The 21653-nt window shown below is 32.6% G+C and overlaps 3 protein-coding genes across 3 annotated transcripts; 2 read left to right on the forward strand and 1 right to left on the reverse strand.

Moving 5' to 3' along the window:
• The first annotated feature begins 2531 nt into the window (after positions 1-2531).
• LOC17879579 (ethylene-responsive transcription factor RAP2-10) lies at positions 2532-3744 on the forward strand. Its single transcript, XM_006282404.2, has one exon. The coding sequence runs from the start codon at positions 2852-2854 to the stop codon at positions 3455-3457; it is 606 nt and encodes a 201-aa protein (XP_006282466.1). The 5' UTR covers positions 2532-2851; the 3' UTR covers positions 3458-3744.
• Positions 3745-4744: 1000 nt separating this feature from the next.
• Positions 4745-7571, reverse strand: LOC17880759 (CBS domain-containing protein CBSX1, chloroplastic). Its single transcript, XM_006284211.2, has 8 exons — positions 7261-7571; positions 6759-6846; positions 6593-6657; positions 6431-6479; positions 6116-6168; positions 5513-5628; positions 5346-5403; positions 4745-5246 (listed from the first exon to the last, which is right to left on the reverse strand). The coding sequence occupies exons 1-8, from the start codon at positions 7468-7470 to the stop codon at positions 5172-5174; spliced, it is 714 nt and encodes a 237-aa protein (XP_006284273.2). The 5' UTR covers positions 7471-7571; the 3' UTR covers positions 4745-5171.
• Positions 7572-14079: 6508 nt separating this feature from the next.
• Positions 14080-16651, forward strand: LOC17880854 (floral homeotic protein APETALA 2). Its single transcript, XM_006283683.2, has 10 exons — positions 14080-14733; positions 14877-14902; positions 15008-15038; positions 15156-15243; positions 15331-15476; positions 15609-15653; positions 15746-15834; positions 15945-16045; positions 16162-16254; positions 16340-16651. Exons 1-10 carry the CDS (start codon positions 14258-14260, stop codon positions 16571-16573), a joined length of 1329 nt encoding a protein of 442 aa, XP_006283745.1. The 5' UTR covers positions 14080-14257; the 3' UTR covers positions 16574-16651.
• Positions 16652-21653: the final 5002 nt, after the last annotated feature.

Consider the following 21653-nt stretch of genomic DNA (forward strand, 5'->3'; position numbering starts at 1 on the left):
TACGAATAATAATATTAATCTATTTTTAGAGCAGCATTATTGGTGGGATCTTAGACCACCTCCAATGGTAAGCACCCATGATGGGTGTTTACCAATATTTTTATAAAAAATTGTGACAACTTGTAGTTTAAAGTGCTTATGATTTGCTTAAAACCTCAATTTAAGCAACAATGCTTAAGATTTTTAGATTGTTTTTGATTATATTTATTATATATAAAAATAAACAACCCATTAAACATTCATTAAACACCTCCATTGGAGATGCTCTTAGAGGTTAAGATCCCCGGTTTTTGCAAAAGAAAGATCTTATATAAGATTTTTCCTTTGCAAAAACCGGGGGATCTTACCCTCTAATATCCCACCAATAACGATGGTCTTAATGTGTGGCTCAAGCATATAGACTCCAAAGGCACTTTCACTGTTTCCAAATAATTAGCTTCCATTTCAGATAATTATCACAAAAATTAATCTTTCCAATGTTTGTGAAGTATACATGGGCAATTACATTTTTCGCCTTTATGTCCCTTGTAACATCACGATATTTGAAAGGATATTATGGTAAACATAAAGTATATCGCTGTTGCGTGGATGGAACGTCTATTTCCAAAAACGCCATACATTGTCCACCGACCACCGACCACCGACCTAAACTTTTTTTTTTATATAAATAAAATAAAAAAGATTGCTATTCTTATAACAAAAAATTTGGAGAGTTTATTATGACTAATGTCATTTGTTGTTTGCCATCATTTAGAAATTGTTCATAATTGGAAATTCTGATTACGACCCTTTTTTTTCAGCTGAACTGATGAGGTTGGATCACCTATTCACCACACACAGTTTGGAAATTTAATTATAAACACAGTTTAGGAAAATTTGGAGAGGAAAAGTAAAGTCTCTCAAACCGTGACCAAAAAAGATAGTGATGTGTTCATCATATATAGAGAATTCGAAATAACATCTACAAACTATCGTATTTGTAATCCCCCGAACTAATTAATTCCGGAAATATTCTTTTTTTTACAAAAAAAAAAAAAACATCTACAAACTACTAAATATCGTATTTGTAAAAATTTGTAGGTATAATATTTGTTTACAAAAATTTGTTGATAAAACTAGGTATACATTGATTGTTCAGATTATTAATATATAATTTATGCTACTTCATGCTAATCTATTCTTAAATTTCACAAGCGAGATAATAACTACTGTATATAACAATTTGAAATTTGATAGAACAAAATCGAATAATAATTGGATTAGTAAAAAAAATAAAAGGAAAGAAGAGAGCACAAAACATAGGAAATAAGGAAAGACAAAAGCTCCTAAGAAATCCCACTAACTTGTCCCCATAACACAAGGAGACACGCGTGTCATTACCGCCTCTTCCCTATATTATATAGTATAACTTTAATGCGACAAATGAAATATCAAAATACTTACAATAATCAGTAAAATTATTAATCGTATAATTGATTCAACATTTATGTAGTAGTATAAAGTTTTTTAAATACCTAAATCAAAAATTTAAAAATTAAATCCCATTTATTATTTGTTTCCCAAATTCCACAACAACGACCCATTTCCCTACGTCAATACTATTCCTGTTCCATGCAGTCAATAAATATCCTCTGTTTATTTTGTTTTTTCAATTTATTGAAGATTTGACAATTTTGAACGACGACGTACAATACACAAATATCTACTATATTAGTCAACTCAAACTGAATCGATGGTAGAATTTTATTTATAACCTAAGTTTTTATAACAAAGTTTGACGAGCGACATTTTATATAAACTTCAAACCAACAGAATATACATTGTGCTTCTTAGTTTCTCTTATATTCATATTCACATGTTTAAAGGAATGTATAATAACGCAGTGTTACATCTTTCTATCATGAAACGAGATCAAAGATCACAGTTTCATATCATAGGACAAATGGGGTAATATACTAAAATAAAAATTGACGTAATCGATGATGAAACATTTTATATTCAAAACTGATGAGGCGATAAAGCTTATACCGTATCGTTGATTAAAACTAAGAGTTTCACACTGTATTAAGATGCAATTGCTGTCCATATCTAGTTATTTTTCTTTACATGATCATTAAATTAACGTGTGCAATAACAATTTTTTAAGTATACCTAAATTAACAATAATGTTATGTACGTATACGTAGATTCCCAACGGGAAAATATATTAGAAGTTCACAGGTCAATACAAATAATTAAATTGTAGTTTGAGTGTTATTTATATTCAAATTTGATAACAAAATCATTTGCATTCGCATCCGTTTTTATATATTTTTATAGTAACCCTGAATATTAATTTTATAATTGTCCAATGGAAAGAGCCGACGAGCTTCATTAAAATAGTAATAAATATATAAGGTGCATGAGAGTATTTAACGCTAATATTTAAATACCGTCCAAATAATAATAAAAGACAGAAATATAAATAAGTAAAAGAGATATATCTATATATGCATATATAAATGTCAGGGAAGATGAGATTGTTGTCTCTGTCTTAGAATATATAGAGAGAGAAGAGAAAAACCTATTATAAAAAAAAAAAACCCAATATATATGAGAGAAAGTTATTAAGAGATTAGTGTCGGTGAATTTTTTGAAACTTCTCTTTTGCGGTTTCGTGTTCCTCTCATCTCTTCTTGGCCCACGTGTTCATCAATCTCCCTCTCCGCATGTAATCGCTTCGCCGTCAATTTCACATCTTCTTCTTCTTCTTCTTCTTCTTCTTCTTCTTCTTTTATCTCTAAAAATCTCTTCAGATCGAAAAAAAGATTGATTCTTTGGTGGTTTCTTGAATTCTCTGGCGAAAACCCATATGGAGACGGCGACGGAAGTAGCGACGGTTGTTTCTACTCCGGTTGTTACGGTTGCGGCGGCGGCGGCGACGACGACGAGGAAGAGAGAGAAGCCGTATAAAGGGATAAGGATGAGGAAGTGGGGGAAGTGGGTGGCGGAGATTAGAGAACCTAATAAACGGTCAAGAATCTGGCTTGGCTCTTACTCTACTCCTGAGGCGGCGGCGCGTGCTTACGACACGGCGGTGTTTTATCTCCGTGGTCCTTCCGCTCGGCTTAACTTCCCGGAGCTTTTAACAGGAGTTACGGTTTCAGGCGGCGGAGCAAACGGTGGCGGGGATATGTCGGCGGCGTATATAAGGAGAAAGGCGGCGGAGGTGGGAGCGCAAGTAGATGCGTTAGAAGCGGCGGGAGGAAACCGTCATCATCATCATCATCATCATCATCATCATAATCAACATCAGCGTGGTAATCATGATTATGGAGATAATCATAGTGATTATCGTATTAATGATGATCATATGGAGTGTACTAGTAAGGAAGAGTTTAAGAGGTGTAACAACGGGTCATGGGAACGGGTTGACTTGAACAAATTACCTGACCCGGAGACTTCTGAGGACGATTAGGAAAACAAATAAATATCGATTTGTTTTCACTTGCCTACTTTGTTCTTCTTCCTTCACCATCACCCCAAAGATAAGAAAAACAAAAAAAAGTTGTAGAAGGAAGATTAGAGAATGTCTTTGTTTTTTTTTACGATGTGTGAGGGGTTGCTAACATGCACCACCTCTCTTTGAGTTTGTGATTACTAATTTACTAGTACTAGTATAATGAGATATTTTTCCATAATTAGTATGTCAACCACTTGTTCTCAAACTTCAAGTTCTCGTACACAAAATCAAAGTGTTCAATGTTTGGTCGGGGTTCAAGGTTAAAACCATTATTAGTAGCTTGTTTTGTTGTTTAAAAAACTACATAGTTTGGTCAAATCGATACGTCTTCTTGACTTGATTTGGATGTAGTTTCTTTATAGTGTTAAAAGATCATCCAAAATACAAATTTTGCTTTGAAAAATGTTCGTTTTATTCAGTTTGATATTTTGATTAGTAAAGAACAAACGAATTAAAATGAAGTTGGGTTTGGGGTAGAGTAAGTATCAGTCGGGGATGTTGTAGATAAAATCTGGATGGGAACGCGGCGGTGAGTGAATAGCAGCAGAAACAGAAGACTATGGGATTAAGAAGTGAGAGTGTTAAGAGTTGGAGAGATGGGAGAGACAAAGAGTGTCCTACAAAACAAATATGGTAAGTGGGTCTTAACTGGTCCGATCGTAACAACTAAAGCTCTCTCTATCTCTATTATATATCCTAACTACTAAAGTCATCTCTTTTTTTTTCTTCTGTGTTTTCTAATCTGTTTTGTGGGGCAAAAGACAGCAAAAACTCACATATCAATCTTGCTCTCATTTCTAGTTTATTGGTCTTGTTTGAAAAGACTAGTCCCGGAACGTGTGTTTTCCTTCTACATTAGAAAGCTTTAACGTCAAAATTTGACAAACTTTTGTCTAGTTCACACAAATCCATTTTCCATAACTTTTTATTTTTTCTCAATCTCAGACCTAAGCTACTAACTGAAGATTCAGATTCAGCAGTGTGTTATTTTTTCCATCAGATCACCGAAATTAAAGGTCAATTGTTCTTGTGGTTTCCTTAGCCAGCTAATGATGAGCACGACCTTGCAACTAACTCATTTGCAACTTGTCATTATTATATGTTTCTTAATCGAGTAAAGCATGTTAAGTGATATAAATCTCATTCCTCGATCTAACGCTTCCATGTCAAGAAAAGATTCCAATTTCACAGATACGTTTGTACGGACGAAACCAACATAGGTTAAATGAAAGATATTTTTGGTTGAACCAATATTAATTTAATACCTTATAAAAATAGGTTGTTACCTTGGTGGTTAACCAAATGTAGAAAGTGGGAAACATTTTTTTCTAAATGAAATAAAAATTTCTAAAGCATAATTTGATGAGAATCAAATACCCAAAGCATCTGATAACCTAACCCATCAACCATACAGAGAAGCTGATTCTGCAGGATAATAAAGTCAGTAGTGCACTTACCACTTACTACCACTGTTTGCGACTGGTATTAGGTTATTTGATTCTTCTATAGTTAACTAGGCTTCACATTGATGTACAACCCTGGTCATAATAGAAGTCATGGCTCTTAATCATACATTGTACAATGTGGAGTACTCTGTTTTCTCACTTTTATTGATTGGAGAATGTTTGATCATTGCTTCCCTATTTTCTTGTTTGGTTTTATATCTTAATCAAGCATTTGTATCACCAGAGCGTTTTATTTGAAGCGCGGCTCTAACAACGTTTCCTCTTGTGATAATACCAACCTTTTTTGGAGGAGATATAAAAGGTTAAGCGATGACAAAGATGGTGTATTCAAACTTAAGTATGAGATGAAATAGGTAATATTAAAAAATTTCTCTTACCAATTTGCCATCAGAATCTACCACAGGGAGCCGGCGATATTTTGTCTCGAGCAATATTCTAGTGGAAAACAGAATATAAAGCTTATATTAGAGAAGAATGTAACTATCACACACTGAAATTAGATAGAGAAAAAATGATGGCACTGAAAAAAAGGAAAGACAATAACTTAGCAGCATCTTCGAGGTTAGTTTTTTCCTCAACAACTAGTGGAGCTGGTGTCATTAAATCTCCAACAAGCTTCCCATTGGTTTTGCTGAGTAGTTTTTGCACTGCATTGAAAGTCTGCAAGAAAAAATTATTGGATCAATATGATATGATACAAAAACAAGAGAAATTTATAAACAATTAAGTTTGAAACACTCATCATGTCTGATGGCAAAGAAAAACAAAAAAGACGATCCATCATGTCAGAACTCACAACTGAGTCCACTTTATAGTATTCCGTCTACTCAAAGCTAGGGATCTGAATGTAACACTAAAATAACTCTACCACATGTCATATATTGTAACTCTACCACATGTCATATATTGTAACTCTACCACATAACAATCACAAGATCTTACAACAGGTTACGGGTCACAGCAATTAGCTGAATTATTGTGCATGGTAATTGTGTAGATCAAAATAAGTTCCTCGCAACTTTCAATTCACACTAACTACTGCTGATAATGTGAACAAGGCAAATGAGCACAATGAGAAAGAATAAGAATGAGTGTTTTGAAAAGCATTCAAGTCAAAATGTTGGTAGGAAAAGGAAGGGCCACATACTTTCCAGGTGCTGTCAACCTCAGGGAACATTGCATTTTCTGTTCTTCCACTACCTATTAGCAACCAAAAAAACCAGCATTAAGATTTAAGGGGTAAGGGAAGAAGCTTTTTGATCATTTCACATTGAGCGTGCTATCTCGCAACGAATGAGACAGAAGGTCATCATAACATCGATATTTCTGGCTTTATACCACCATGTGATCAAGTAGCTTTCTTCTTTCTCCACTTCAAAGAGGAATCCTAATTAAAAAAGAAACTTGAAAGGAAAGGAAACCAAATACACTAAGTGGTGTAGCTGGCCCATTTACCACTTACCAGATATGGAGTCCAAAGCCAACAAGTCATAGTCTGAAACAAGCCCAACCTACAGCAACAAAGAATCCTTCAGAAGCATCCAACTCAAGTAAACCTCCATGAGTAGATTGAATTCAGTTCCATTCCCAAACATAACATCTAAACTTGAAAGTGGATACTAACCAATTTCCAATCGTTATCTATCACAGGAAATCCTGTAATTCTATTCTCCACAAGGAGTTCCAGAGCTGTAGAGAAGAGGGGAAAATAAAGATCATAAGTTTGAAATAAACGCAGCATCACATGTTTTAAGCAATCTGATGGACTTTAGAAGATAACAAACACCTACCTTCGTCCACAGTGGTCGTCGGTTTAACCACATGCAAGTCATCCTTCTTTGTCATGAATTCACCAACAGTGTACACTCCACCTCTTGGCTACAGTAATAGTCAAATACAAGCTCAGCTAAGAAACTCGAACTAATCCTCTAGTTATACGTATCAAACCCAAAATGCAGGAAATCAAAAGAACAAGGGTGAATCAAGTTTTCACCTAACAACAGGTGCTCAAATTCTCAAAATGTCACAATTACATTACTCAAGCCAATTTGCTTCAAATTCCACGATAAGATCGAATTCCGAATCCTCAGATGTGCAATTTCACCAGGTCCGATCTAAGTAGTAACTAGTATACAATTCAATCGTTACATAGAATCGGTAACAAGAACTCAATCACCTGATCTACTGAAATTATCAGAATCTAAGACGCCAGTGATCACACAACTCACATGCAAAACAAAATCCCCCACAAAGGAAAGAGTCATTTGGAACTGGAAATTGAAGTGAGCTTACCGAAGAGGAGTTCTTCATCAAGGTAGCTCCGGCGGCAGAAGAAGCTAAAGGAATCCGGGATTTGGAACGGGACCTGAAAGAGAAGGTGAATTGGTGGCATGATGGCTGAACAGTGAAAAATCTCGGCGGAAGAAGATACGGCGAAGAAGGAGAGGACGACGCGCGTAGGCGCGCGATGGAGAGTGGAGCAGCGTGGATGACGGCGTCCATTAGCCGCCGGAGAGTCGCCGGAAGTAACGAGCGAGTAGAGAGAAAGCGATGGGAGGAGATAGATAAATGCGTCACCGATCTAACTGCTTTGTTTGTATTGGGAAAAGCGAAGTGTGACTGTGACTTTTTAAAAACAAAATATTTATAAAAACATCATCCTTGTAATTCATGTTAACCGAACCGGATTAGATTTGACACCAAATTGAATTTTTAGTTCCCTTATACTGTATTTTTATAACTGGTTTCTAATCCAAACAGCAAAAGCCCAATGGGCCTGGTGACAAAAACAAAGAATAATTCTGATTTAAATACATTGATCTAATAATAAGTCGCTTAGTCCAGTTACACAAGCAGTATCAAATTGGTCGAGAATCTCGTGATCAAGGAGGATTTGAAATATTGGTGGTGGGAGTTTTACACCGCCACATAAATAGAGAGTCCAATTATTTTAGGTATATAAAAAAAAAATTCGTTTCTTCGAGAAAGAATAATGAAAATCTTTATTAAGTACAAACGAAACTTTGAATCTGATTCAACAATATAACTTTTATCAAAGCCTTTCATTGTACTCAAAGGAAATTGCCTTTAATGACGATCGACTCTCTCAATTTGTTTTTTTTTTTTTTTTTTAAATCGCTCAAGTTGTTCCATTTTATTTTTTGTTTTGCCCAAAGTTGTTATCTCTTTCCACGACATAAACGAAAGAAACTTAACCAAACTTATATATTATATTCAATTCATTTTGTTTTCACTACGTCAAAACTAGCAAAAACACATCGATACCATGAATTTGTGTACGTTGAAAATGTATATTTTTTTATAGTGGATGCAAGAAATCAACTGCAACACAGAGAAGCACAATATAGTACCAACATGTTACTTACTTGTAGCATACACAAAACTTTGATGGATCTGGACAATGAACGTCAATAAATTTTGGCATAGACGCATAGTTGTAAGTTTAAAACCTTTGTTTTATTCATTTATATATTGTAATTATTGATTAGAGTAAAGTCTTTCGACGTACGTTGTTTCGAATCATTTTGCATGTAAAAAAAATGGTCCTCTAAACAAGAAATGTGAAAATGAGCAATTTAATTGTATAAGAGAAAAGCTTTTAATTGTTTTTTTTTTGTTAACTAAGACCTTAATGAGATAATTAGTAATGTTTCTTCAGACTTAAAAACGTAACGGAAGAATCATTAATGATCTCTCTTTAACTAAGCCTCAGTTAGGCCCGACCTATAAGTCTCATCAATTTAAGGGTAGTAGTATGAATTTATTTATTTATTTTTTGTCTGAAACATCGAAACAAAATAAAAGCAAAACATAAAGTGGAAAACGGGAATGATTCCCATATTGATGAAAACTTGTAAAGTCGGAATAATTCGTTGGTCCCTCCATTAACTAACGTGAATTATTGCAATTGGCACCGTACTAAAATTTGGGTGTGTATATTAATATATATAGTACCCACTCAAAAGAAAAACAAGGTTAAAATTAAATTTAAAAAAAAAAAAAAAAAAAAAAAAAAAGTTAATTGTGTGTTGTGTCGTCGGTGTCGAAGGATGTTTGGGAAACCAAGTGGGGTTAATTTCAAAGATTTACAAAAATGGAAAGTCTTTGGACCGCAAAACGTATGGACATCGTACCTAAGTTCCTGACTCCTTTCTATATTTGTACATTAACGTGTTTCCCTTTGTCCCTCTTTTGTCGTCTTCCTTAGATTTTTTCGATCCTTATCAACAAATTGGGTTATATTAACCCTAAGTTTTAGTTCTGTCCCCAATCTAGTATTTTGTAAAATTTATCTAACCTCTTATAACAATAGAAAATTAAAGTATACTACTAGTTTGTACTTTGTAGTTACATAAACAGTTTTTTATCTTATGTATTAGACACGATATCATGGCTAAACGTTAAAATCAAACACATATCTGAAAATTAATCAGCTAACTGCTAACATAGTAACTTGTCTATGTTTTAGACACGAAATGTATATATAATTCATCAGCTTTGTAACTTGAAAAAAGGTTTTATTCTAATAAGATTTAATATATAAAATGTGTCTAATGGTAGTTTTTTCATATTGTATCATCCACACTAGTCGAGATGAATCCAGTACTAGTTAACACAAACTATTATATAAGTTTATAACCACATCGAAAAAAATTAAAAAAAAAAATTAAAAATCTTGAGGAGGAGTATCTCATCCACTATCAAGCTCGCTTCACATGGCCCCCACATCGAACGAATCATAAAATGGCACGTAAAACGAATTAAAAAGTGAATCCTACGAAAATAGTGAAAGGAGCATCACACATTATTAAATTTGGAATCCTAACAAGATTTGGACAACCTTACAAATCGAGATTCTATCGATACCGTCCGATGTTTTCCACGTTCGTGTTTTAATCTCGGACTTGATTGCGATTCCAAAAAAAACAAATAGTCATATATGTATATCTAAACAACCCTTTAAACAATACGCTACTTATTTTATGAGCCGTATCATACGAGCTTAGTTGTATATATTCGTATCTCAATAACATATTGTTTGATATTATATCGTTCATATTGTATGTCAGTGATGATTATGTCATTTTTTTTTTTTTTTTTTTTTTTTTTTTTTGGACAAAGATTATGTCATTTATACTATAATTCATGATATTTCCCAACAAGATCCATAGTACTGATTTGCTTTCAAAGTTCTAACTCGTAAATAAACAAGTATACTTGGATGCATCCTTAGTTAATACATGCAACAGTGTCTTTCTACGTGTCAAGTAGCTGAAAATTTGTATTTCACTCAATTTTGATGATATATATTAAAACAAAATCTTATCTTATAATTAAATTATTGAATTTAATGTTTACAAAAAGGAAATTGAATTTGTTTGTACTCTCGTCCACACTATGTGGACACATATAGGCAAGTAGATTGTGGTAGATATAGGCATTGATTCTTTTTATTATTTATGTTTAGGTTAATGAACAGTACTCTGCATTTTAACAACCATATATACATACATATGATAGACATATCACAGTGGCTTGTGGGGATGCTATCTTTATCCTTATATATAGATTTGTATAAAATGATATATACAGGTAACAATTGTACACTTACTTATTTTACAAAAACCAATAATATATACCTGTTTCTTTTTAGTACAATTTTGTCATATCATATATGTCGTATAACGAGGGAGTATATAAATGTCCGATAAACACAGCCAAAATTAGGAATCATATATATCTTTGGTTTTGTTTCTTATGTGAACACATATGATGATATGAAATTAATAGTCTCTCGTACAAGTGATACAAAATAAAATGAAATGGAAATTCACGAGAGGAGGGTAATTGAGAATAATAAAAATAATAGTATTTGTGGGCCTGTTTAAATTGGAAAGAGATATGAGACAGAGTATCTCTCTGTAAAGTGGGCCGTGGGCTTTAATAATTATTGACATACAAACGTATACATATATATATGTATACATGTTTTCTTGTATCTTATATAGTTGTTATATTATAGGAGGATGAGGCCAAATCAGATATATACAAAAATCAAGCTTATATATAAATATCACAAGGAAATGCCAAATAATATGAATCATAATAAAAGTAATATATATATATATATATATTATAAAATATATGTTGTGCATAGAGAGAGAGAGAGGGACATAGAGAGAGAAGAACAGTAGTTACCACTTGAGGAAAGCAACATGTTCAACGAAAGCCATTATTGGAATGTTTGTTATTGCATCCCACTCACTTACTTATATATATACACAACGTGTCTTGTAAAACAAAATGCTTTTTAAGAGCCTATGTATATTGTTAAACTAAAAATTATTACATTCATAGAAAACTCACCGAAGTTTTTAAAAATTGTTTCGATTTCCTCATTCGTTACTTAAAAAAGGAAAACAATAATGATAAGTATTAGATATAGTATCATATAACTCGGTGGTGGGAATGTAAATGTGAAAAAAATAACAAAGTGGGAAGTGACGTGGGCAACCTCAAAAGAATTTGATTTCGTATTTGTTGCCCTCTGGACCCAAAATTTTTAAAACACTAAATAAAACTGTATGTTTCCCTTTCCGACACAAAAAAAGTCCCTTCTACTTCATCTTCTCTTTTTTTTCTTTATTATTTTATATTCCCACATAATTTAATTTTTCTGATTATTTTTTTTTAAAACGGAAATATAGTTAATTTCAATATATAAGTTTTTTAAAAAATGATTGGGATGATGTAAAGGATGACGAATTTTCATACAAAAGAAAAAACAATATACGAATCTAACAATCCGATCTAATTTTTATATAAAAAAAAAAACAAAAAACAAAACTATGTGTAATGATAATAGTTGGCTCCAGCAATTTTGTAGTCAGAAACCAAACGCCATCTCGGGTCATAGAGACTGCGTAACACGCGCAGATATAAGGAGAGAAGAGAAGCGATGTTATAACAAGCGAGAGAGAGAGCGCGTGAGATGAAAAATACGAGGTAATAGAGTTTAAAATTCATTGGTGGATGAAAGAGGGAAAAAGTAGGACCCACACGAGGGTTTGTCCGTACTAATGGATTGATCTTTTCTGGTAACATTTTCCTTTTTCTCTCTTAATTCCTTTTTTCCTTTTTCTGATTTTTTTTTTTGTATTCAAAATAACAAAAAAAATATAAATTAATATTGGAGTAGTCATTTGTTTTGACGTTTACATCCTTGTAAACTTCATCGTATTTTCCGATTTAACCCCCACACTGATTTGATTATATATTATGGGCCACTTATCAACCCGATCAAAGCCCGAGTTAATAATCATATAACTTGTAAATACTATGGTTTGGTATCTATATTTCAAACTAAACTATATATATATAGTTCACTTAATTAGCCGAGTCAAATGTAAATCATGTTAAACCTGTAATCTGAAAGTTTTTTTTTTTGTTTTCTAAGATTGAATGGACCCGACAAATTGAATGGCTAACCTAAAGCAATCCATTGTATCATATTTGTTTTGCACCAAATTAGATGGTAATTAGCTTATGGAGCAATTTGTGTGTAAAACACGTGAGCTATTTCCTTCCCCTATGGTTTCTTTATCTCTTTGAGTGTTTATGGTTTTATAGTTAAACTCTTTCATTAGGTTCAAATATCAAAATCTTCTATGTCCCTCACATGTTCACATGTCCAACTGTATGTCAATACACACACACCCATCTATAGGTTGATATTTCATTTTAAAAATTATAGGAAATAGTTATCATCTAACATAATATCAGCAACTCAAATATAATATATAGCATATATGCAGATAAATGATATGAACATAAAAATGCATGTATGGTGGAAGTTTAATATTATTGTCAAGTTTAGAAAAAACAAAGAGATATCTAAGATCGTTAAATTCTACGGTTACGAAAACCATCTTTGGAGAGACTTTTTATTTATTGATTTTGGTGTACAATGAAATAGTCAAATAACCAAAGTAAGCAATTAATATAGTTTGATAAATGAGTTCTAAAAGCGTTTGGGACTTAAATTATTATTTTTGTATCTCTCTTTATATAGATCCAAGCCTTTGGTTGGAACAACTCATTAATAAACACAAATATATAGTAGTTTATGATCGATCAGTAGTAGAAGAAGTTTGAGCAAAGTATTTTTAATAAAAAATAGAAAACTTGCACCAATCCAGACTTAAGCAATAAATATACAAAAACATGAAACAAGTTATTCCCATTTAGAAAATTATTACACAACACTTTATATAGTGAGAACCCTATTACTTGCTTGTCTTCAAGGAATTGCTGTTTATGGAACTCCACTTTGAATAAACATATAAATAAATCTATTTAGTAAAGAAAAAGAAAGAAAAAAAAACTTAAGATCCCATCTACTTTAATTTGCCCGATCATGAAAACACCTATTTATTGTACATAAATACATCTTTTTAACATATATAGATATATGCGTGATCTATTTGTATTTGTAACCTTATTACCCTTTTTCTTATTCACATAGATAGAAAAAAAGAAATAAACAAAAACAAAAAGCTTTGTTCCAACGAGTCCAAAGTAATATCAAAACTAGCAAAATTGTAGGGTTTTTAAGTAATCTACTAGATAATTCATATTTCTTGCAAACCTTGTAATAGAATAGCTTACCGAACCAAGGCCGTGGACTTGCACTTTCTTAAAACATGAAATTTACATATTAAAGGAATCTTTTGATTAATCAAAGAAGATGTGTTTGCATACATTAGATAATAATGAAAGTGGAAATATTTTTAAGAAAAGAAAAAAAATAAAGAAACTCCAATACGAGGAATTGTTTCGAATATAATCTTTTTTCCAAAGAAAGCAAGTGGTTAGATAGAGAGAGAATAATATTAAATTAAAACACTGAGGGCAGTGGAAGTAAATATAAAGGAAAGGATAAAAATCAAAGCTTTCGTAGAAGCAAACTCTTTAATGACAAAAAAAATAAACTTATTTTCTTCTTCTTCTTCTTCTTATTATATATATATATATATATATATATATATATATATATATATCTAGCTCTTATTACTATCTTCTTTATTTTTTTTCATTTTTTGTTTCATTTTTTGTTTCATTAACTTTATATTTTTATTTTCTACCAACCAAAGCTTTGGTTTCTCTTATTTAGCTTCTAACCTTGAGGAGAATCAAACCAGAGGATTGAAGTCTGAACCTTTCTTTCAAAGATCAAACCAAAAGAAAGAAAGAAAGAAAGAAAAAAAAAATGTGGGATCTAAACGACTCACCACACCAAACACTTAGAGAAGAAGAATCTGAAGAGTTTTGTTATTCTTCACCAAGTAAACGGGTCGGATCTTTCTCTACTTCAAGCTCTTCTGCTCTTGTCGTCGAAGATGGATCCGATGATGACGACCCTAACCGGGTCAGACCCAATAATAACAACAACCCACTTGTCACACACCAGTTCTTCCCTGAGATGGATTCTAACGGCGGCGGTGGAGGTGGAGGAGACGGTGGTGTTGGTTCTGGCTTTCCCCGGGCTCACTGGTTTGGTGTCAAGTTTTGTCAGTCGGATCTAGCTACCGGATCGTCGAACGGTAAAGCTGCCACCGTGGCCGCTGCCGTGGTGGAGCCGGCGCAACCGTTGAAAAAGAGCCGGCGTGGTCCAAGGTCTAGGAGTTCTCAGTATAGAGGTGTTACGTTTTACCGGCGTACCGGAAGATGGGAATCTCATATTTGGTAAAAAAAAAAATATTTGTTTTTGTTATAATCTCATCTTTTTTATTTGATTAATCGATCGTACTATGCGATTTTAATTACAAAACTGATTTTAGTTATGAGTTTAAACTTTCTTGTTTTCTTGATGTTTCTCTGAAATTCAGGGACTGTGGGAAACAGGTTTACTTAGGTAATCTTTTTATTTTCCTAGTTTTTTTTTTTCTTAGTATTCTGATGTTGGAAAATGTCATCATAAATATTTTATTTGTATTTTCTATTTAAATTTCTGAAATAGGTGGATTTGACACTGCTCATGCAGCTGCTCGGTATGTTTCTCCCTTTGACTCTCTCTTATTTTGTTTTTCACATCGAAGAAATACATATAAATCAAAGTTTTTTCTTTTTTTTTAAATTTATCAAGATTTTTAATTTTTATATTGTAGAGCGTATGATAGAGCTGCAATTAAATTCCGGGGAGTAGAAGCTGATATAAACTTCAACATCGAAGATTATGACGATGACTTGAAACAGGTAAAAAGATTAGTCCCTCCAAAACAAAACTATATAATAGGTTTATTGTGGGGAGATTAATATTGAAGCTGTAATTATTTTGGATAGATGACGAATTTAACGAAGGAAGAGTTCGTCCACGTACTACGCCGACAGAGCACAGGCTTCCCTCGAGGAAGTTCCAAGTATAGAGGTGTCACTTTGCACAAGTGTGGTCGTTGGGAAGCTCGAATGGGTCAATTCTTAGGCAAAAAGTACTTACTCTCTCTCTCTCTCTCTCTCTCTCTTTTTTAATACTAATATCATTCTTCATCTTTGCTTCTTTTGTTTTTCTTTTTTTAACTTTGAGTTTTTTTGGATTCTTGAAATCTTCAAATATTTATTAGGTATGTTTATTTGGGTTTGTTCGACACCGAGGTCGAAGCTGCTAGGTAAATGTCTTTCTGCTAGATTCTGCACCTCACATTTGTTACATACGTTTAATTCATTTACTAATTGATTTGGTTTTCTTATTACCCCACAGAGCTTACGATAAAGCTGCAATCAAATGTAATGGCAAAGACGCCGTTACGAACTTCGATCCCAGTATTTACGACGAGGAACTCAATGCCGGTAGAAATCTCCTTTTTTAAAAAAAATCAATTGAGTAATTGATTTTTTCATTTTCGTCATAACACAAAAGAGAATTTGGTTTAATGGATTTTTGAATTGGTGCATAATAGAGTCATCAGGGAATCATCCTACTCCACAAGATCATAATCTCGATTTGAGTTTGGGAAACTCGGCTAATTCGAAGCAAAAGAGTCAAGATATGCGGCTCAAGGTAGGGTTTTAATCATATATTAATATTATTATTGTTTTTAATCTTAATCTATAGTTTTTACTTTGATATATTTTTTTGACTTTGATATAAACATGTTTTTTTTGTTTTGTTATCAGATGACTCAACAACAACAAGAGCTCCACTCTAATGAAGTTCTCGGATTAAGTCAAACCGGAATGCTTAACCATCTCCCCAATTCAAATCACCAAGTGAGTTGAAAAAACCACAAAAATTACTAATACCGTAACTTAGTTTTGAGATATAACATGTTGGTATCTTATTATTGTAAATTAGTTTCCGGGCAGCAGCAACATTGGCAACGGAGGCGGATTCTCGCTGTTTCCGGCGGCAGAGAGCCACCGGTTTGATGGTCGAGCCTCGACGAAGCAAGTGTTGACAAATGCTGCAGCATCATCAGGATTCTCTCCTCATCATCACAACCAGATTTATAATTCATCTTCTTCTACTTCTCATCAAAATTGGCTGCAGTCAAATGGCTTCCAACCTCCTCTCATGAGACCTTCTTGAATCTTTGGATATTTTTATATCTTCGTTTATATATAAGAAACAAAATTCGGAAGAAAAATGAACCTTTTAATCCCTCCATATCTTCTTGGTCATTAAATTAATTATCGGCTTTGTATTTTGTTAATTTCCCTTAAATTCCTTGTTAACTAGGCCAAGAAAATGGAAATATAGGGGAGAAATATATATTATATTATATGGGAAATTGGATAAGTGTGTGTGATTTGAGATGTTCTGACTAAAAAAAGGTTGAGAAGAGATTTGTCAATGAGTTGTCTTTTGTTGTTTCTTCTCAATACATTTATTAAGATTTTTTTATTTTTATTTTTATTAAAAAAAAATCATTACTGCTTTATATGTTACCTGCACCTATCTACATATATGTTCAGTCCTAACTTGTTTTGTTATTCCTCTTTCATATCTTTTCAATTAATAATTTCCCCACATTTATTTCATTTTATATTTACAAAAAAGAAATAAAAAAATCTCTCACCCAATTAACACTTAGTCAAAAACAGCATAGTTTTTTTTTTTTTCGAAACAAAAAACAGCATAGTTAGTTATTCAGATATGCATATGGTTTATGTTTGTTGCATTCCTATGAATAAAAAATTTGGCAGGTGGGTATAGACATTACATTACATACACATGGTTTTACTTTTGCTGCATTGGTTGAGTTGATAAAATTGGACTTCACCATAAAATCGAATCCGAAAAACACTATAAAGTTTTCACTTTCTAACCATAAAATCCTAAGAAAATTGAACACAGTTGAATAAATATTATTTATGGTTCAACTCATGTAAATGCCAAATGGAAATGTTCGACCTTCATTTCACTACTTTTTTTTTTCCATGGCCCCTTATTATTCAATAACGTTGTAGCATTTGTTGGTTCTGTCCAATTTGTAGATATTTTACCGAGAGAACAAAAAAGAAAAGAAAAAACAGTGATATATTTTTATTAGATATTTACAGAGTAATAATGGGTGAGACGAGAGAGAGAATCAGAAGTAGATTGGTACTGATGTTTCCCTAATGGAGTAAGAAATAATATTCACAGTTATTTTTACGTTCTCGAACAAATGAATATCAACCATAAGATTTCTTCTTTTCTGTTTTTATTTTTGTATTTACAGTCTGCCTATATATAAAAGCTATGAGACCGTTACTTAAAAATAATATTGCAAGAGTAATTATGAAAAATAGTAACAATATAATATGGGAAAGGTAAATTTAGGTAAATTGAAACAAGGGAGAGGAGGAAGATGATGAGTGGTCATTTTCAAGTAATGAGTCCTTTGAATCAGTTTCTCTCTCTATCTCTCACAGAAACCCAAAAGAAGTCAGACATTGTTATTATGGTGAGAGAGACTTCTCGCCTTCACTTCCCTTTCTCCTCCTTTTCTTTTTTTTCTCTCTCAATAAATTCTTAGTAAATCTTATATACTTATTCATGAATCTTGGTTCATCTATCTATTTGGTTACTTACATAGTTGTATCCTAGTATTTATTTATTAATTACCTTCCAAGTACTAGATTCTATATTATTAATTCAACAAAATGTAACTTTGATAATACACTTGGACCCCCGTTACAGTTACATTCTGACTACTTTACCTAATTGAATGATAATGCGAATGGAGTTGTATGAATTTTAAATCTATTCTTAAACGATGCAATTGATAGACACGTCCTCTCGTTTGTTGTCACTAATAAGTATTTCACAGTATACCTTAGCAGTACCTTATGGCATAAACATTAATCAAAACAAAACAACTTTTTGTTTATGTACCTACCAATCAAAATCAACAAATTAAAATATATTGTATACGTGATGACAAACATATAAAAATATTGTATAAGTATGAAGGTATATATATACAAGACCTTACATTATTCCTGAATTATATAGTTGGCTCATACATTGTCTACTACTAACTATTTTACCTTTTTTTTTATTTATAATAATCCTGTCTCCCATTAGTTATGTAACAAACTAACAAAGTAATGAAATAATGAATAATACAATAATATTTTTGTCAAATACTAGAATGAATCCACAAACCATTTAATGGCGGTTGAGTACCGCAACAACGCATTTGGTTATTTTTAGTTTATTTTCTTCCCAATGGAATTTTGTAGTTCACGTGGATCACGTCGTAAGACCATTTCATTTCCCTTCAAATTGTAACCTTTTTGGAACAATCTCATCCTTGGATTATTAAGCTAAAACCAATGTCTCATTATAAATAAAAATAATAATTAAAGCTTATCTATATATCAGAAGCTAGTAGTAACAAAGAAACCTTTCAAGTATTTCAAGAGACAAAAGAAAAAAATCTGCCACATGTACACATATATACGTATTTTTTGTTGCTATACATGTATTTTTATTTTGCGGATGTGAAGAAAATAATAAAATTGTCTTAGGGTTTGAAGGCAAGTGGGAGATTATAGTGTACGAGGAAGCGGTACGAAGGACCAATGAATGGAGACTTCATAGGGAAATTCGAAAACTTTAATTAATTAGTTTAGTGTCAAATAATATTTATAATCATACGATAAGAGAATCAGTCGGTCCATGAGTAGAAACTGTCTGGAGATATTTTTTTAATCTTGTTTTTAATTATAAGAGTTGTTAAGTACGAGTTATATGGAATATTTAATCTGAGATGAACCTAATTTCGTCACTGAAGTCGTCACTTGAAACATATGATAATGGCATGAGTGCTTAGTATTATAAGTTTAATTCATTTCTATAAGTGGCAAGATTTGTAGTCTCACGAGGATAATCGTAGTACCCCAACTTGCTAGTACAACTCCTTCGTGATTGTTCTTGGTGCTACACAATATTTTAATTCCTCAATCCAAAAAAACTTTTAAGATACCAATCAGAAATATTGTATAATTAATTAATGAGTGGATATGCTTTTGTTTGGCTTATGGAGTCTCCTAGAAAACAAACAACTTGCAAGCAATAATACCTAGAATCTCAAAAACCGATATAATAATTAATAATCAAAGCTTGCTTTTTAAAAAACCTAAGATCTGTTAATACATTGGACGAAAGTTTCAGCATGTAATTTCTTATTCAAATACTATCATAAAACGAATCCTAAAACGAATAAAACTTCATGCATGTGGTTGTAAATACGGTTATGTGCATATCTTATTACATATGTAGTTTCAAAATAGAATGTGATATTGGACTAGGTATATTACATTACTAATCTGGTTTTGAAATTAAAACCCCGATTATGTGATATATAAAACAAGACTAGTGTATATATATATCTTTCTCAACACCAGAATAAACTTTAATTCATTATTAGTCGTTTTTTATTTTTAATTTGACCAAAATGAACTCGATATCAACGACGTCAATGTTTTTGAAAACAAATCAAAAGAAAAAGAATGATGAATTTTTCAACAAACCCTTTTTTCTTTGTTGCGTATTGTTATTTAATTGACTACCTTTTCTCGTCGACACACTTTTTATAGGCCTCTTACCTTAAAAAAGACAAAATAAAAAACATATATATTCCACCACTATGCCGTGAATGGCAATCAAAAAAATATATATCCACTTGGTACCGAATCAAAAAATGAAGAAGATATTATTTATGTTAAAAAAAACTAATAAAAATTACTCGAAAGTATTATTAGAAAATGATTTCATATAATACAACGGTGAAACAAATTAAGAGTGGTCCAAAAAAGAGGACAGGTGTCTCTCGTGCTTTGTCGAGAAAGACTTCTTATTAACACTCTCAAATATTAAAACTGATTCTCATTAATGTTTCCTAAGTCTGTACAACAGTATTTATATGTACATGTATATCAGATAAGATATAAGGTAAAGGAGACTTATATCTTCTAACTATACAATAAACCTTATACACATATATGTTAATATATCCCCCTCAAACCGAATGAGTTTTTGGTGAAAAGAGGTTTGATATCGACATGCGGCCAAGAATGTTATGAAATGGACCCGGATGCAATGGCTTTGTCAGGATGTCTGCAATCTGATTCCCTGTAGAGACATGAAAGAGCTTTAAGAAGCCACTCTTTATCTGATCTCTAATAGTGTGGCAATCAATTTCCACGTGCTTCGTCCTCTCATGAAAAACAGGGTTTGTTGCAATGTATATTGCAGACTTACTGTCACAGAACAACTTAACCTGAGAATCCAATGTGATATGTAGATCCTTCAAAAGTTGGTTGAACCACAGTAATTCTTTTGTAGTTTGCGCCATGCTCCTGTATTCAGCCTCAGTGCTGCTTGAACTCACCACGTCCTGCTTTTTCGATTTCCATGTGATCAATGAAGAGCCTAGAAAGACAGCCATTCTAGAGACTGATCTGCGTGAGTCCTTGCAAGTACCCCAGTCTGCATCAGCAAAACCATTGAGACAAATATCTGATGATGCAGAGAAGAAAAGTCCTTGGCCAGGGCTATTCTTCAAGTATTTGAGTATATGACGAGCAGCCTCCATGTGAACATCAGTAGGACAAGATAAGAATTGACTTAGTCTGTTTACTGCAAATGTGATATCAGGTCTGGTAATGCACAAATATAGCAGCCTTCCTATCAATTCTCTATATGGAGTAGAGTCTGGGAGTAATTCCCATGTTTCCTTTGTTAACTCCTTTTTAGGATCCATTGGAACAGGTTTGGGCTTGCATCCCAACATTCCTGTATCAGTCAATAAATCCAAGCAATACTTTCTTTGACAAACAGAAATGCCTTCTCTATTTCTAGCAATTTCCAGTCCTAGAAAATACTTTGCCTGTCCAAGATCCTTTGTTTTGAATTTTTTAGCAAGAGTAGCCTTAACAGAAGCTACTGATGTCTCATCATTGCTTGCAATCAAAATATCATCTACATAAACCAGTAAGGTAATGTAAGATGTACCTTGTACTTTGACAAACAATGTGTTGTCTGCAGGAGACTGTAAGAATCCATCGTCGAGTAGAGCAGAAGATAAACACTTGTACCATTGTCGTGATGCTTGTTTAAGACCATTAATGGACTTGTGTAATCTGCATACTGGGTTGGAAGGAAGAACTCCAGAAGC

This window comes from Capsella rubella, unplaced genomic scaffold (genome assembly GCF_000375325.1).
Source record: "Capsella rubella cultivar Monte Gargano unplaced genomic scaffold, Caprub1_0 scaffold_7, whole genome shotgun sequence".
Lineage (NCBI taxonomy): Eukaryota > Viridiplantae > Streptophyta > Magnoliopsida > Brassicales > Brassicaceae > Capsella > Capsella rubella.

Bases quoted from the DNA above. Each gene is read 5' to 3' on its own strand.
- LOC17880854 (XM_006283683.2), top strand. From the start codon at position 14,258: ATGTGGGATCTAAACGACTCACCACACCAAACACTTAGAGAAGAAGAA. The intron at 14,903-15,007 runs GTAATCTTTTTA...TTTCTGAAATAG, and splicing joins TGGGAAACAGGTTTACTTAG to GTGGATTTGACACTGCTCAT. The intron at 15,244-15,330 runs GTAAAAAGATTA...TATTTTGGATAG, and splicing joins ATGACGATGACTTGAAACAG to ATGACGAATTTAACGAAGGA.
- LOC17879579 (XM_006282404.2), top strand. From the start codon at position 2,852: ATGGAGACGGCGACGGAAGTAGCGACGGTTGTTTCTACTCCGGTTGTT.
- LOC17880759 (XM_006284211.2), bottom strand. From the start codon at position 7,470: ATGGACGCCGTCATCCACGCTGCTCCACTCTCCATCGCGCGCCTACGC. The intron at 6,480-6,592 runs GTTAGTATCCAC...TTGTTGCTGTAG, and splicing joins TAGATAACGATTGGAAATTG to GTTGGGCTTGTTTCAGACTA. The intron at 6,169-6,430 runs GTAAGTGGTAAA...GGTTGCTAATAG, and splicing joins GGCTTTGGACTCCATATCTG to GTAGTGGAAGAACAGAAAAT.